This window comes from Lucilia sericata, unplaced genomic scaffold (assembly GCF_015586225.1).
Source record: "Lucilia sericata isolate MDLA Ls3-8-SP2 unplaced genomic scaffold, ASM1558622v1 Contig001187F_arrow, whole genome shotgun sequence".
Classification (NCBI taxonomy): Eukaryota; Metazoa; Arthropoda; class Insecta; order Diptera; family Calliphoridae; genus Lucilia; species Lucilia sericata.
In genome coordinates this window covers 37042-54349 of record NW_023995153.1, presented here as the reverse complement: position 1 = coordinate 54349, position 17308 = coordinate 37042, and the positions used below count along the sequence as shown (strand labels likewise).

At 36.1% G+C, this 17308-nt stretch overlaps 1 protein-coding gene across 1 annotated transcript in view; it reads right to left on the bottom strand.

The window, feature by feature from the left end:
- The window catches only part of LOC119610420 (homeobox protein 5-like), a gene marked incomplete at its 5' end in the record, with an annotated part of 114260 nt that overhangs the window by 68889 nt on the left and 28063 nt on the right, over nucleotides 1-17308 (bottom strand). The window contains 2 exons of the mRNA XM_037965605.1: nucleotides 8956-9013; nucleotides 9158-9250. Coding sequence (XP_037821533.1) covers nucleotides 8956-9013; nucleotides 9158-9250 — 151 coding nt within the window. The remainder of the gene's footprint in view (nucleotides 1-8955; nucleotides 9014-9157; nucleotides 9251-17308) is intronic.

The window sequence follows — 17308 nt, the reverse complement described above, 5'->3', positions numbered from 1 at the left end:
CCTGATCCAAGCACTTGATATATAGAATCACACAAGAAATTAAAAAAAAGGACCGAATACATGATCGTAAAAAGACCTATTATTCACCCCTATCGCCAATCAACATTTCACGTGAAATATCTTCCCTTTTGACTTATTTCGTTCACTAAGTTTTTTGTCGTGAAAAAAAATTCTACTGTTGTGAAATTTGTTGATGGAATTTTGTAAACATTGAAACAGCTGTTGGCATACAAAATCAACTATTGTGAATGAATTGTTCACAACAAGGTTACGATAGCAATTTTCGAGGTTAATGAAAATCTCAATGGAACAAAAATTTTACTTCTATTGGCGATAGGGGTAATTATATTAAGCCATATATATCAGGGGCTTTCAGGAGGAAAGTCAACAATCTTATGGTTATGAAATTGGTTTTATGGACTTGATCAAAGAACTTGATATTTAGAATAAAGCAATTCAAGCTGAACTTTGCTGAAGATGTTCTTACAACAAGTATTTCTGAGAGATACGGTACATGAAGAGAAAATTTTCAGTCTCCACCATCTGAGGATTTCAAGAGAAAAGAAAAGAAGCCGACAAGGAATAGATGCCGCTGTAGGGACACTTTGATCTCTATGAACAGAATTGTACTTGTTTCAAAGCCGAATTCTAGGAGACCTATTGTCAAAAATAGTAAAATATTTTGTAAAGGGCGAGATCTAGGTATCATCACTATGATGTAAAGCCATTCTCGACAAACTTCTTGAATATTTTACCTACTACATTTCACACTCTGTTATGGCCAATATGTCACCTTAATTCAATCACGCTTAAAAAATCAGTTATTTTTTATCCAAACACTAACAAAAATATTACTCATGTCTCCAATTCAAAGTTCAAATTTGTTAAAAAAAAGAGAAGTTTCTATTACAAAATTGTTTTCCTAAACGGAAATAATTTAAAAGTTCCATAAAGACAACAAATACGTGAGTGTTCATAATTGGAAATATGTGTGAAATTTAGAAGACAAATGTAGAATTTGAAAATAGAAAAGAAAAAATATTTGCAACATTGTTTAAAATGCATGTTTTTTTCTATGTAGACAAGTGTAGATACAAGAAATTTAATACACAGCGAATTAATGTTGATTTGTGGAGATAACAAGTATGTATTTTTGTTTACATTGAAAGGAATGAGTAATATACAGACATAAGTAAAGTTTAAAAGAAATGGAGTTGGACTGACAAATAGAGATTACAAGTAGGTCTTTAGTGGAATAAAGAAATCGTGAAAATAAGAGCTGATGAAACCTTTTCAGACATTGCATTTAAAATTCAACTATCATGTCAATAGCCTTCGCTATTTTGCAAAACGAAATCTTAAATTTAAACTTCTGAATCGGGCCTAATCGATTTAGATATCTATGATATATGTTAAAAACTTTACCAATAAAAATATGCAAAATTTTGGAAAAACACTACTCAATTTATAATAACACTAATTTGAAAAAATTGAAACCTATTTGTAATACATAGGTTCCTATATATTCAGATCGTGATATAGTAAATTTCACTTCTTTCGAATACTTACTTTTTTTGCAAATTAGCCCACACTTGTAATTTTAAAATAGAAATAGGTTTTTCCTTGAATTATAATTTATAGAAAAATTCAATATTGTTTACAATAATGATTTAATTAAATGTTGGTCACATTTCCTATTACAGTCCAAGTCCAATTACTGACTACTACTACTACTCTTAATGCGGCTGCTGTTTATTTTGTTTTCATTGTGTCTTTGTTTTAGCATGTTTTCATTATACCCAGCAGTTCGAGAGGATTATGCCGAATGGGAGATTTTAACGGCTACTAAGAGTCTTCACTGCTTGTAGTCGCATTTAGGATTCTTGACCGAAAGTTTATAGACCCAATAAAGAATAGAACGACTTGCACTACAAAGGCAAATGGTCAAATAACTTGGCACTTGTTTACCGGAATTACTCTAGTTTTACTTGTAGACAGTAAAGTGACAAATAATTTTTACTTAGAGACATTTCAACGGCGACTACTTTCACGATAGAATACAAGGGATGTATGAATCAATCACTAGATAGATAGATAGATAGATAGATAGATAGATAATAGATAGATATCTAGATAGATAGAATAGATGAATAGACATAGATAGATAGATAGATAATAGATAATAGATCAGATAGATAGAGAGATAGATAGATAGATAGATGATAGATAGATAGATAGATAGATAGATAGATAGATAGATAGATCGCTCGCTCGCTCAGCTCGCTCGATACGCTAGATCGCTCGCTCGCTCGCTCGCTCGCTCGCTCGCTCGCTCCTCGCTCGCTCGCTCGCTCGCTGCTCGCTCGCGTCCTGCTCGCTCGCTCTCGCTCGCTCGCTCGCTCGTCGCTCGCTCGCTCGCTCGCTCGCTCGCTCGCTCCTCGCTCGCTCGCTCGCTCGATCGCTCGCTCGCTCGCTCGCTCGCTCGCTCGCTCGCTCGCTCGCTCGCTCGCTCGCTCGCTCGCTCGCTCGCTCGCTCGCTCGCTCGCTCGCTCGCTCGCTCGCTCGCTCGCTCGCTGCTCGCTCGCTCGCTCGCTCGCTCGCTCGCTCGCTCGCTCGCTCGCTCGCTCGCTCGCTCGCTCGCTCGCTCGCTCGCTCGCTCGCTCGCTCGCTCGCTCGCTCGCTCGCTCGCTCGCTCGCTCGCTCGCTCGCTCGCTCGCTCGCTCGCTCGCTCGCTCGCTCGCTCGCTCGCTCGCTCGCTCCTCGCTCGCTCGCTCGCTCTCGCTCGCTCGCTCGCTCGCTCCTCGCTCGCTCGCTCGCTCGCTCGCTCGCTCGCTCGCTCGCTCGCTCGCTCGCTCGCTCGCTCGCTCGCTCGCTCGCTCGCTCGCTCGCTCGCTCGCTCGCTCGCTCGCTCGCTCCTCGCTCGCTCGCTCGCTCGCTCGCTCGCTCGCTCGCTCGCTCGCTCGCTCGCTCGCTCGCTCGCTCGCTCGCTCGCTCGCTCGCTCGCTCGCTCGCTCCGCTCGCTCGCTCGCTCGCTCGCTCGCTCGCTCGCTCGCTCGGTCGCTCGCTCGCTCGCTCGCTCTCTCGCTCGCTCGCTTCGCTCGCTCTGCTCTCTCGCTCGCTCGCTCGCTCGCTCGCTCGCTCGCTCGCTCGCCTCGCTCGCTCGCTCGCTCGCTCGCTCGCTCGCTCGCTCGCTCGCTCGCTCGCTCGCTCGCTCGCTCGCTCGCTCGCTCGCTCGCTCGCTCGCTCGCTCGCTCGCTCGCTCGCGCGCTCGCTCGCTCGCTCGCTCGCTCGCTCGCTCGCTCGCTCGCTCGCTCGCTCGCTCGCTCGCTCGCTCGCTCGCTCGCTCGCTCGCTCGCTCGCTCGCTCGCTCGCTCGCTCGCTCGCTCGCTCGCTCGCTCGCTCGCTCGCTCGCTCTCTCTCTCTCTCTCGCTCCCTCCCCCTTTTCTTTCCCCTGGGCTCCTTTGCTGTCCGCTTCCCCTCCTGGCCCCCGTTTCTTGTTGCTTCTTGTTGTGTTTCCTTCTCTTCCCTGTTTGTTCTCTCCTCCAGCCCCCGCCGCCCCCCCCCCCCCTTCCCTGCTCCCCTCCTCTACCCCGCCCGCCGCCTCACTATGTTGTAAAAAAATACAATACAAACATAAATATGTATTTAATTTTATCTCACAAATACTTATTGTGCGAAAGCACTGTCAATAGGAACGACTATAGGGATGAATAGGAGTTTGAGAGTTGCCAGCTATCCAGCAAAAACTTGGCAATGATTTGTTCTTATGCCACAACTTACTGTTTGTATTACTTTTAAGTGCTTCTCTTCGAATGACTTATCTTCGATTGTTTTAAAGTCGATTTAGAGAACCCTACAAAAAAACCATTGCTGACACATCTTTAAGTTTTATAAAATCTCCAATCACATATTGAAAATCCTCAAATCACTGAAATCTAAGCTTCAATCCCTTATGAAAATTACCTAATTCTGGCAACTTGATATTTACATAAATTAAACAAGTCGTCTGTCCTCTTCGACACTAGTCCATGTGTCAGACTGTTTATAATGCAGCCCCCATTAGCTGTTATTGTAGCCCAAATAGAGTCGAGTGGGTATCGACTTTGTATACAAATGGAAATCATACACTTAGCGTAACTCTCCGCAACAAACAGATCCTCATCAATTGAACGAATAGGAGAAGGGAGTATAAAATGAAGAAGCGAAATTGTATGAACTTATAAAGACAAAGTCAACGACACAGTTTTTTTTTTTGCATGAAAATGAATGGAAAAAATGCGAAAGCAAAGCAATAACAAAATAGTAAAAAAAAAAACAACAAGTGAAAAAAATAAAGATATAAAATTAATTAATAAAATTCATACATGAATATGCATAATACAAATACAAGGGTTTCCCATATCAACAAAAATAAAAGTGAAAAGTAAACTTGCCAATGAAGTATTTACCAACTTAGTGATCGATATGATATCCAATCGCTTTAAACTGAAACAGGAAAATAGTTTTACTAGTTTACGCATGTGAAAATTTGGATTTGAATTTTTGTATATTTTAGCTTATTTAAGGGAAACCCTTCAAGTACTTAGTGGTTTAAAAGTGCCAAGTGGTTGGGAGCAAACCATAAGACAAAAGACACAAAACTAATAATGTAAACAACAAAGCAATCACTAGCAAAACAAAACAGGTCAAATAAACAATGAATTTTCTAATAGGAAATACTTAAAATAGTATTTGAAAGACCCCCTCACACCATTATAAATTAAAAACGATATTCTTCAACTACGAGCAAAAGGATACCAAAGGACCTATTTTCAACGCTAAAGATAAATATTCGGACGAATTAGAGCGAAGAGGAAAGTCAAAAAGTTTAAATTAAAAAGTTTACGAAGAACAGACGATTTGAAGCGATATCCTGGAACATTAAGAATTCTGAAAACAACCGTCAGAAGAACTTATTCTAAAATGTTCAAGCAGATTCTCCACTATAGCGCTCACTTTGTGGTACGTTGCACGGTTCCTCAAAAATCATGTAATTCACATTAAAAAGGAATTAGTTATCATCTTTGATTTGTACCGATCTCCCAGGAATATGATGGACTTTCTAATGACTACTTCAAATAAGGACGGCAGATCCAAAACCCATGCCAAACAATTCGTTTCTAAAGATCACGATCAATAGCTTTAGAGTGAAACGACGATTTTTAAGTTTGACAAAAATTCAGACAAAAGAATTTATGCTTTGGCATCCTCTATTGTGAATTCGGACAATCCCTACAGACTAATATATAGATCTATAGTCCATATTATAGAAAGACCTATAGTCCAGATTATATACAGATATATAGTCCGGACTATAGACTGATCTATAGTTCAATCTGCAGACTGATCTACAGTCCAGACTATAGACTAATTTATATTTAGACTAATCTATAGTCGAGACTATAGATTGATCTGATCTATAGTCCAGACTATAGGCTGATCTATAGTCCAGACTATAGGCTGATCTATAGTCCAGACTATAGGCTGATCTATAGTCCAGACAATAGACTGATCTATAGTCCAGACTATAGACTGATCTATAGTCCAGACTATAGACTGATCTATAGTCCAGACTATAGACTGATCTATAGTTCAGACTATAGACTGATCTATAGTCCAGACTATAGACTGATCTATAGTCCAGACTATAGACTGATCTATAGTCCGGACTATAGACTGATCTATAGTCCAGACTATAGGCTGATCTATAGTCCAGACTATAGGCTGATCTATAGTCCAGACTATTGACTGATCTATAGTCCAGACTATAAACTGATCTATAGTCCAGACTATTGACTGATTTATAGTCCTGACTATAGACTGATCTATAGTCCAGACTATAGACTGATCTATAGTCCAGACTATAGACTGATCTACAGTCCGGACTATAGACTGATCTATAGTCCAGACTATAGACTGATCTATAGTCCGGACTATAGACTGATCTATAGTCCAGACTATTGACTGATCTATAGTCCAGACTATAAACTGATCTACAGTCCGGACTATAGACTGATCTATAGTCCAGACTATAGACTGATCTATAGTCCAGACTATAGACTGATCTATAGTCCGGACTATAGACTGATCTATAGTCCAGACTATTGACTGATCTATAGTCCGGACTATAGACTGATCTATAGTCCAGACTATTGACTGATCTATAGTCCAGACTATAGACTGATCTATAGTCCGGACTATAGACTGATCTATAGTCCAGACTATAGGCTGATCTATAGTCCAGACTATTGACTGATCTATAGTCCAGACTATAAACTGATCTATAGTCCAGACTATTGACTGATTTATAGTCCTGACTATAGACTGATCTATAGTCCAGACTATAGACTGATTTATAGTCCTGACTATAGACTGATCTATAGTCCAGACTATAGACTGATCTATAGTCCAGACTATAGACTGATCTACAGTTCGGACTATAGACTGATCTATAGTCCAGACTATAGACTGATCTATAGTCCGGACTATAGACTGATCTATAGTCCAGACTATTGACTGATCTATAGTCCAGACTATAAACTGATCTATAGTCCAGACTATAAACTGATCTATAGTCCAGTTTATAGACCAGTCTGTAGACAGATCTATAGTCCAGTCTAAAGACTGATCTATAGTCCAGACTATAGACTGATCTATAGTCCGGACTATAGACTGATCTATAGTCCAGACTATTGACTGATCTATAGTCCAGACTATAAACTGATCTATAGTCCAGTTTATAGACCAGTCTGTAGACTGATCTATAGTCCAGTCTAAAGACTGATCTATAGTCCAGTCAAAAGACTGATCTATAGTCTGGGCTATAGATCAGTCTATAGTCTGGACTATAGATCAGTCTATAGTCTGGACTATAGATCAGATCAGTCTATAGTCTGGACTATAGATCAGTCTATAGTCTGGACTATAGATCAGTCTATAGTCTGGACTATAGATCAGTCTATAGTCTGGACTATAGATCAGTCTATAGTCTGGACTATAGATCAGTCTATAGTCTGGACTATAGATCAGTCTATAGTCTGGACTATAGATCAGTCTATAGTCTGGACTATAGATCAGTCTATAGTCTGGACTATAGATCAGTCTATAGTCTGGACTATAGATCAGTCTATAGTCTGGACTATAGATCAGTCTATAGTCTGGACTATAGATCAGTCTATAGTCTGGACTATAGAGCAGTCTATAGTCTGGACTATAGAGCAGTCTATAGTCTGGACTATAGAGCAGTCTATAGTCTGGACTATAGAGCAGTCTATAGTCTGGACTATAGATCTGTTCAATTCCAATTCTTCTATCTACTTTTGCAAATGTTTTGGGTCAAATTAGGATCCACTTTCAAACTCTCTGAAACCGTAGTTATCATTGTTTTTGATCTTCAAATTTATTCAGTTAGATCTTATAAAGGGAGCAGGTCTAAGTCCGAATGATAAATTAAGATCGATTGTTTGATTGTTCACTGTACTTCTCAAATTTCGGAACAAAAAGTGGGAATGAAGAGTCACCCAACACTTATTTTGATAATAAAATCGTTTAGTTAGAATCTGAAGAGCCAAGGCCAAGTTAAAGTCTGCGAATGTCTGTTTACTTATTCACTATATTGATTGCATTGCCTTCACTTCTCCTGCCTATTATAGTTGTTAGGGTCATGAAGTTTGAGATCCTATATCAATTGCAGGCTTAAGTTCCGAAGCAAATTTCTACTAATTGGAGGCAGAAACGACAACTTCAAAGAGTCTCCGCTTATCAGTTCAATCTTGTTAGCGAGCAGAACAAAGAAGATGAGAAAGCCTAAAGTTAATCGAAGAGAAGTTGGTGAAATTTCTAATTTTTGACACAACGACATATTGATAGCCTACGATTCCTCAGTTTCGATCTAATAATCCTTTGATATTTACAACTTTTGCTTACTAAACAAGATCTGCGCTAATTAAACAACAAATTCCCTTAAAGATCTGTTTAATAAATTGTTAAACGTTTAACAGTGAAAAAAACTGTAAATAATAAACAAAATAATAGAATTCTATATCTATATATGTATGTGGATACATATTGATAATAATTTCACTACAAATACAAAAAAAGATATAATGTTCTCTGAATATTAATATAATTAACAGCAATAGCAACAACAACAACATCATCATTAACACCCACCCACTTTTACGCGTACATTCACACTAACCATAACATGTGATCATCGATAACATATACAACAACATCAGAATAACATCAGAACCCAAACAGCAGTTTTTTTACTCGTATTAATTGACAGTTAGTGGTGAATTGAAAGTCGCATTAATAGAATTTAGAATTCCATTTTCAATTGTAGACAAAGTGACGCATGTTTGGTTTATTGAAATTGAACCTGACGCAAGAAATGAATAGTAATGGTTAGCTATAGCAGTGATCGACATCAAGAGACCCTATTTTAATGGGGTCCTCTCTAAGGCACTAATTTTATAAAGTGGTCCAAGCTCAACATGAGAGGCTACTCAACTGATTGAGGAGCTCGAGGATAATGATCATACATAAAGCAGTTTCAGCGTTGGCTGGGCATCGAAACGTATGCTTTTAGGGGGTTCCGAAGTCACAAGAAGTAAAACTTTCGAAAACAAAGTTTTCTTCATGACGATCACTGATCTTAACATTAATCTTAAGTATTTCTAAAACCTTTTGGTTTGAGTCTCTTTATAATATTTAGTTCTTTAATAATCGGTCTTTTATATGAGGTTTAACAACTATATCTTCATACTTCTACCAGTATCGCTAAAATTATCTAGAATTTCATTATTTATTCTAATTAATTAATAAATTGTTCATGGCAAATATACAATATAGAAACTTTGTTTATCAAATAAAATTTCAACATATTTTCTTCTTCTACTTCTATATATTTACCTTTTATTAAACTAACAACAGTTGGATGTTTCTCCGAACGTACTTCTGTACCATTGACCTGTATGAATGAGGGAGAAAAAACAAAAACAAAACATTAAATAAACCACACAGTTGTTCAATATAAATATTTATACATATTTGTTGTTATTTTTTCTAATTTTTTCGTATTACTTTAATGGAAATAAACAAAATTGTAACAGACCTTTAAGATCATGTCGCCAGCAACTAAACCAGCAATTTGTGCTGCACCACCTGGTTTCACGCTTTCAACAAAAACAGGATTGTCACCAGAAACCTGCAAGAGAGAGAGAAAGAGGGAAAGGAAAAACAAATGTTAAGAAAAGTGGAAAAAATTAAAGTTTAAATAAAAGGAATTGGAATTTAACAAATTAAAGGAATAGAACAAAAAGAACAAAATTTTCTTGCACTTTTCGGATATAAGAGAGGTAAAAGTTAATTATTTTATTAGATAAAGGATTCGCTATCCTCATTGAAATAATCTATCAAACTCTCCAAAATCTAAGTAGATCTCATAAAGGATCACGTCTAAGTCTGGTTGCCATATTAAGATTAGTGTTCAGTATTGAATCAGACGTTTGGAATTTGATAACTGATGTCGTTTCCAAAGGAGTTAGGATCATGTCAACCCAATATTTGTCCTTTTGTGGCTGCATTTTATAAGTTAAGTAATCGTAATCTTTGATTATCAACTTTGACAAAGGTCGGGATGCCAAATAAAGGCACAGGAGGTTTCCGAGAAGATATACATATATTTTCACGGGCGATCCTTAAACTTATGGGTGCTACCTGATTGTTTACCGAACTAGTCGCCTTGCAAATAAACGCTTCCAATATCAATCAAAGGTCAAACGGATTTATCACCTGGAGTGTCAAAGTTTTCAGTTGATCAGTTGGTTTCAGGTCAAGTCCGGGCGAAGATACAAGTTTGGAAGAGTGAACCTTAACGTTCAGAACACATATTAAGGGGCAATCGGCTTTAGCGGCGTCTGTTGTTTTTTGAACAGAAACAAGTCTAAATCTCCCCTGATAAGTTAAAGTCTGCAAAAATCAGAGTTCTTCTGCACCAATGGGAATCCTCTGCCTCGTCTTCTCTTGTATATTTTCACGGACAGTGGCTACGCTCCAGTCAGTTTTGTTTCGAGGAATCAATTTCATATCATACGAAAACAGATCCAGTTCCAATGAATAATTGAATTCTACACTGAAGTCTGCACTAACGGGAATCCACTAATAGGGCCTACATACACATATGGTGATCCTGTCTGATGATGTCTGAACTAGAACTGAACTAGAACTGAACTAGAACTGAACTAGAACTGAACTAGAACTGAACTAGAACTGAACTAGAACTGAACTAGAACTGAACTAGAACTGAACTAGAACTGAACTAGAACTGAACTAGAACTGAACTAGAACTGAACTAGAACAGAACTAGAACTGAACTAGAACTGAACTAGAACTGAACTAGAACTGAACTAGAACTGAACTAGAACTGAACTAGAACTGAACTAGAACTGAACTAGAACTGAATTAGAACTAAACTAGAACTGAATTAGAACTGAATTAGAACTGAACTAGAACTGACTAGAACTGAACTAGAACTGAACTAGAACTGAACTGGAACTGAACTAGAACTGAACTAGAACTGAACTAGAACTGAACTAGAACTGAACTAGAACTGAACTAGAACTGAACTAGAACTGAACTAGAACTGAACTAGAACTGAACTAGAACTGAACTAGAACTGAACTAGAACTAGAACTGAACTAGAACTGAACTAGAACTGAACTAGAACTGAACTAGAACTGAACTAGAACTGAACTAGAACTGAACTAGAACTGAACTAGAACTGAACTAGAACTGAACTAGAACTGAACTAGAACTGAACTAGAACTGAACTAGAACTGAACTAGAACTGAACTAGAACTGAACTAGAACTGAACTAGAACTGAACTAGAACTAACTAGAACTGAACTAGAACTGAACTAGAACTGAACTAGAACTGAACTAGAACTGAACTAGAACTAACTAGAACTGAACTAGAACTGAACTAGAACTGAACTAGAACTGAACTAGAACTGAACTAGAACTGAACTAGAACTGAACTAGAACTGAATTAGAACTAAACTAGAACTGAATTAGAACTGAACTAGAACTGAACTAGAATTGAACTAGAGCTGAACTAGAACTGAACTAGAATTGCACTGGAACTGAACTAGAACTGAACTAGAACTGAACTAGAACTGAACTAGAACTGAACTAGAACTGAACTAGAACTGAACTAGAACTGAACTAGAACTGAACTAGAACTGAACTAGAACTGAACTAGAACTGAACTAGAACTGAACTAGAACTGAACTAGAACTGAACTAGAACTGAACTAGAACTGAACTAGAACTGAACTAGAACTGAACTAGAACTGAACTAGAACTGAACTAGAACTGAACTAGAACTGAACTAGAACTGAACTAGAACTGAACTAGAACTGAATTAGAACTGAAACTAGATTATTTGCATATGAACCATCATAAGCAAATAACCAATTAAATATTTGACAGAAGGAACACATTTGGACCCGACATGATTTTAAATAGCTTTATATTTACATAAAACAAATCTAAATTATGTTTTCAACATATGTTTACCTTAATCCATTACAAATGACATAAGAAAACTAATTTACAACACTCTGCTCTATAGAATGCTCTATAGAGAAAAAGTGAGATAAATATATATGAAAAAAATTTGCAATATAAATTAAAAGAAATATTGACGTCAATTTATATTTATAAATTTGCTTGGAAATACGAAGAAGAAAAATATTAACAGCAACATTAAAACTACAATAAACGTCATCAACGAAATCATTCTCATGATCATCATTATCATCAGATGTGCATAAAAATAAATATAAAAAATGCATTTTTATATTCATTATAAATACCAGAAAAAAACGTATAAAATAAAAGCGAAATAAATTGTTACGAATGCAAATAAATAGTTGTTATAAATGGTCGGTTGGCTGGATGGATGGACGAATAGATGGATGTTTGTCGTAGAGATCCACATTTATTCAATTTAATGTTCAACATCCATCAAATCTACAATCTGCATTAATGTAGTGGAATTAAAAATAAATTTTGCAAATTAACAAATTGTTATTCGTCTTTTTTCTTTAGTGGCTACTATAACTCATGATATGAGTAATTATAAAAAATTTACATAAAGAAGGGTGTTTTATTTAGGGGCTGTAAAACTTTCGAATAGGCTTTCTTATCAAAAATGTACTAGATTCCTTTTGGAATATCGAAAGCAATCATCTCAAAACAATAAATTACGAACAGATTCATCTTATCTTCAGCCCGACTATGTCACAGTACACTCAAATTCACTTTCAAAATGATCGGCTTTCATTGTCCGCCTAGTTCAGTTTGTAAATGACGCCAACAAATCCTAATTGGAATTTCTCCTGGGCATATAAAAACAGGTGTATGAGATCAACCTCTTTGTCCGATATGCCAGAAATGTTTTTCATTTTTAATTTCATCTCCAAAACAAACACCCTTTAACAACTGCCCTCGGTCGCACGAGTAATACAACAGCGAAAATTTAAATATTTACGAGTTGAATAGTGGGAACAAGTTTTCAAATTTATTTAAAATCTAAGTAGTTGTCGACAAAATGAACTAGAACTGAATTAGAACTGAACTAGAACTGAACTAGAACTGAACTAGAACTGAACTAGAACTGAACTAGAACTGAACTAGAACTGAACTAGAACTGAACTAGAACTGAACTAGAACTGAACTAGAACTGAACTAGAACTGAACTAGAACTAGAACTGAACTAGAACTGAACTAGAACTGAACTAGAACTGAACTAGAACTGAACTAGAACTGAACTAGAACTGAACTAGAACTGAACTAGAACTGAACTAGAACTGAACTAGAACTGAACTAGAACTGAACTAGAACTGAACTAGAACTGAACTAGAACTGAACTAGAACTGAACTAGAACAGAACTAGAACTGAACTAGAACTGAACTAGAACTGAACTAGAACTGAACTAGAACTGAACTAGAACTGAACTAGAACTGAACTAGAACTGAACTAGAACTGAACTAGAACTGAACTAGAACTGAACTAGAACTGAACTAGAACTGAACTAGAACTGAACTAGAACTGAACTAGAACTGAACTAGAACTGAACTAGAACTGAACTAGAACTGAACTAGAACTGAACTAGAACTGAACTAGAACTGAACTAGAACTGAACTAGAACTGAACTAGAACTGAACTAGAACTGAACTAGAACTGAACTAGAACTGAACTAGAACTGAACTAGAACTGAACTAGAACTGAACTAGAACTGAACTAGAACTGAACTAGAACTGAACTTGAACTGAACTTGGACTGAACTTGGACTGAACTAGAACTGAACTAGAACAGAACTTGAACTGAACTAGAACTGAAGTAGAACTGAACTAGAACAGAACTAGAACAGAACTAGAACAGAACTAGAACAGAACTAGAACAGAAATAGAACAGAACTAGAACAGAACTAGAACAGAACTAGAACAGAACTAGAACAGAACAGAACTAGAACAGAACTAGAACAGAACTAGAACAGAACTAGAACAGAACTAGAACAGAACTAGAACAGAACTAGAACAGAACTAGAACAGAACTAGAACAGAACTAGAACAGAACTAGAACAGAACTAGAACAGAACTAGAACAGAACTAGAACAGAACTAGAACAGAACTAGAACAGAACTAGAACAGAACAGAACTAAAACAGAAATGAATTAGAAATAGAAACACGAGCCTGAACTTGCTAAAGATCGCCATTAGATCGCTAACAGTGTTTTTATCGAAAATCCAACCGGATTTCGAATAGCATGATTCAGAAAAAAACTCTTTCAAACTAAATGCTTTCTTGAACACTTTTCTTATATTAAAAACATTAGCAATACATACATTTTCCAAATACCTTTTTAATTACCTCACCATATTCGTTTCGTTACAACATTTCACTTTTATTAATAATTCAATTTATCAGTTTCGTTTACTCGCATGTATTACATATGTATAAAAATCATTCATGCGAAGGTAAAAATCATTAAAAAATTTATGCAAATTTGTTTTTTTATAAAATATAAAATATTTTTATCTACATTTTATGATGTTTTAATATTCATATGTGTAAAAAATAAAAGAGTAAATTATAAAAATCAGTTGAATTAATTCTTTCTAATAACGCCACCCCTCAATTCAACAAAATACCCGGACGGACTTGTTGTTGTTTTAATTAACTACAACAACATAAAAAAACACAACATTTGATTAGATTTGTTGCTAAATTAATTACAAACATTTATGTTTTTACAATAGCGTTGTTTATTTATTGGTATTTTGTTATTATTATTGTTGTTATTATTTTTAAATAATTCATTCAACCTTTAAAGCAGTGAACCAAGCAGCCAGGCGACCGACTAGCCACCAACCATCAACAAATCTAAAATCGGGTGTGGTAAAATGGATTATGAAATATTTATTTTATTTGAATTTATTTAAATTGAAAGTGAAAAAACTGTGTGAATAAAATTTATCTGAAGTTAAGAAGTTTATTAAAGGAAATCTTAGAATTTACGAGGGCAGCAGGAAAAGTCGTTTGTGATTTGAAACATATAAATTGAAAAAATATTTGCGGAAATATATTTTTATAAAGCCAATGAACTAAATTTAATGCTGGAAGTTCATATCGACTACATTTAAAAAGTCATTTAAGTGGATATTGTAAGAAAGCGTGTTTTCCATCTTTTTTTTTTTTAATGATAGACATCTTTCAATAACTCATTTTATGCAGACTATTTTTGAAAATTTTTGCTGTATTTTCTAAACACACAAATCAAAATTTTTTCATGTTTTATTTTTGCTGTTTTTTTTTTTAATTTGCTGGTAGTTTATAAATTGGATATTTGCCAAAAAGAATGGGTCGTTTTAATGTGTTTTTGGATGTTTTGTATTTTTTTGCGCTTTGTTGCTCATAATCGATTGGACTCAGCATCTTTGATATGACTAATACTTTGTGTATTTGTTTGGTGTTTGCCAGTAATTATTAATTTTTAGGGTACCCTACTAGGGGAAGTCAAAAATTTTGATGACTTACTAAACTGAACAATGTTGTGCTTAACTAGAGTATACTATAGACTAGACTATAGTCCAGACTATATACTAAACTATAGTCCAGACTATTAAAGAGAATATAGGCCAGTCTATAGATTAGACTGTAGTGCAGAATATGGACAAGACTATAGTCCAGACTATAGACTAGACAATAGTAAATACTATAGACAACCCGTCCAGACTACAGACAACACTATAGTCCAGAATGTAGACAAGACTATAATCTAGATTATAGATTAGACTACAGTCTAGACTATAGTCCAGACTATAGACAAGACAATAGTCCACACTATAAACTAGACTATGGTCCAGACTAAAGACTAGACTATAGGCCAGACTATAACTATAGTCGAGACTATAGACAAGAATATAGAAAAGACTATAGTTCAGACTATAGACCAGACTATAGACAAGACTATAATCCAGACTATAGAATATACTATAGTCCAGACTATAGAATAGACTATAGTCCAGACTATAGAATAGACTATAGTCCAGATTATAGTCCAGACTATAGTCCAGACTATAGAAAAGGCTATAGACCAGACTATAGAATAAACTATAGTCCAGACTATAGAATAGACTATAATCCAGACTATAGAATATACAAGAGTCCAGACTATAGAATATACTATAGTCCAGACTATAGGGTAGACTATAGTCCAGACTATAGAATATACTACAGTCCAGACTATAGGATAGACTATAGTCTAGACTATAGAATAGACTATAGTACAGACTATAGAATAGACCATAGTCCAGACTATAGAATAGACTGTAGTCCAGACTATAGAATAGACTATAGTCCAGACTATAGAATATACTATAGTCCAGACCATAGAATATACTATAGTCCAGACTATAGGATAGACTATAGTCTAGACTATAGAATAGACTATAGTCCAGACCATAGAATAGACTATAGTCCAGGCTACAGAATAGACTACAGTCCAGACTATAGAATAGACTACAGTCCAGACTATAGAATAGACTATAGTCCATACTATAGAATAGGCTATAGTCCAGACTATAGAATAGAATATAGTCCAGACTATAGAATAGACTATAGTCTAGACTACAGAATAGACTGTAGTCCAGACTATAGAATAGACTATAGTCCAAATTATAGAATAGACTATAGTCCAAACTATAGAATAGACTATAGTCCAAACTATAGAATAGACTATAGTCCAGAATAGACTATAGTCCAGAATAGACTATAGTCCAGAATAGACTATAGTCCAGACTATAGAATAGACTATAGTCCAGACCATAGAATAGAGTATAGTCCAGACTATTGAATATACTATAGTCCAGACTATAGAATAAACTATAGTAAAGACTATAGAAGAGACTATAGTCCAGACTATAGAATAGACTATAGTCCAGATTATAGAATAGACTATAGTCCAGACTACAGAATAGACTATAGTCTAGACTATAGAATAAACTATAGTAAATACTATAGAAGAGACTATAGTCCAGACTATAGAATAGACTATAGTCCAGACTAGAGAATAGACTATAGTTCAGACCATAGAATAGAGTATAGTCCAGACCATAGAATAGAGTATAGTCCAGACTATAGAATAGACTATAGTCTGGACTATAGACTAAACTATAGTCCAGACTATAGAACAGACTATAGTACAGACTATAGACTAAACTATAGTCAGACTATAGTCCAGACTATAGTCCAGACTATAGACTAGACTAAATTCCAGACTATAGACTAGTCCATGGTCCAGACTTTAGACTAGACTATAGTTCAGACTGTAGAGTAGACTCTGATTTAGACTTTGGTAGACTAGACCTTAGTCCAAACTGTAGAAGGCTTTAGTCCAAACTGTAGACTAGACTTTAGTCCAGACTATAGACTAAACTACAGCACCTACTACTACTGTAGGCTAGACTATAGTCAGACTATAAAATAGACAATAGACAAAATTATAGTTCAGATTGAACAACAACTGTACTTGAACTAGAACTGAACCAGAACTGAACTAGAACTGAACTAGAACCGAACTAGAACTGAACTAGAACTGAACTAGAAGTGAACTAGAACTGAACTAGAACTGAACTAGAACTGAACTAGAACTGAACTAGAACTGAACTAGAACTGAACTAGAACTGAACTAGAACTG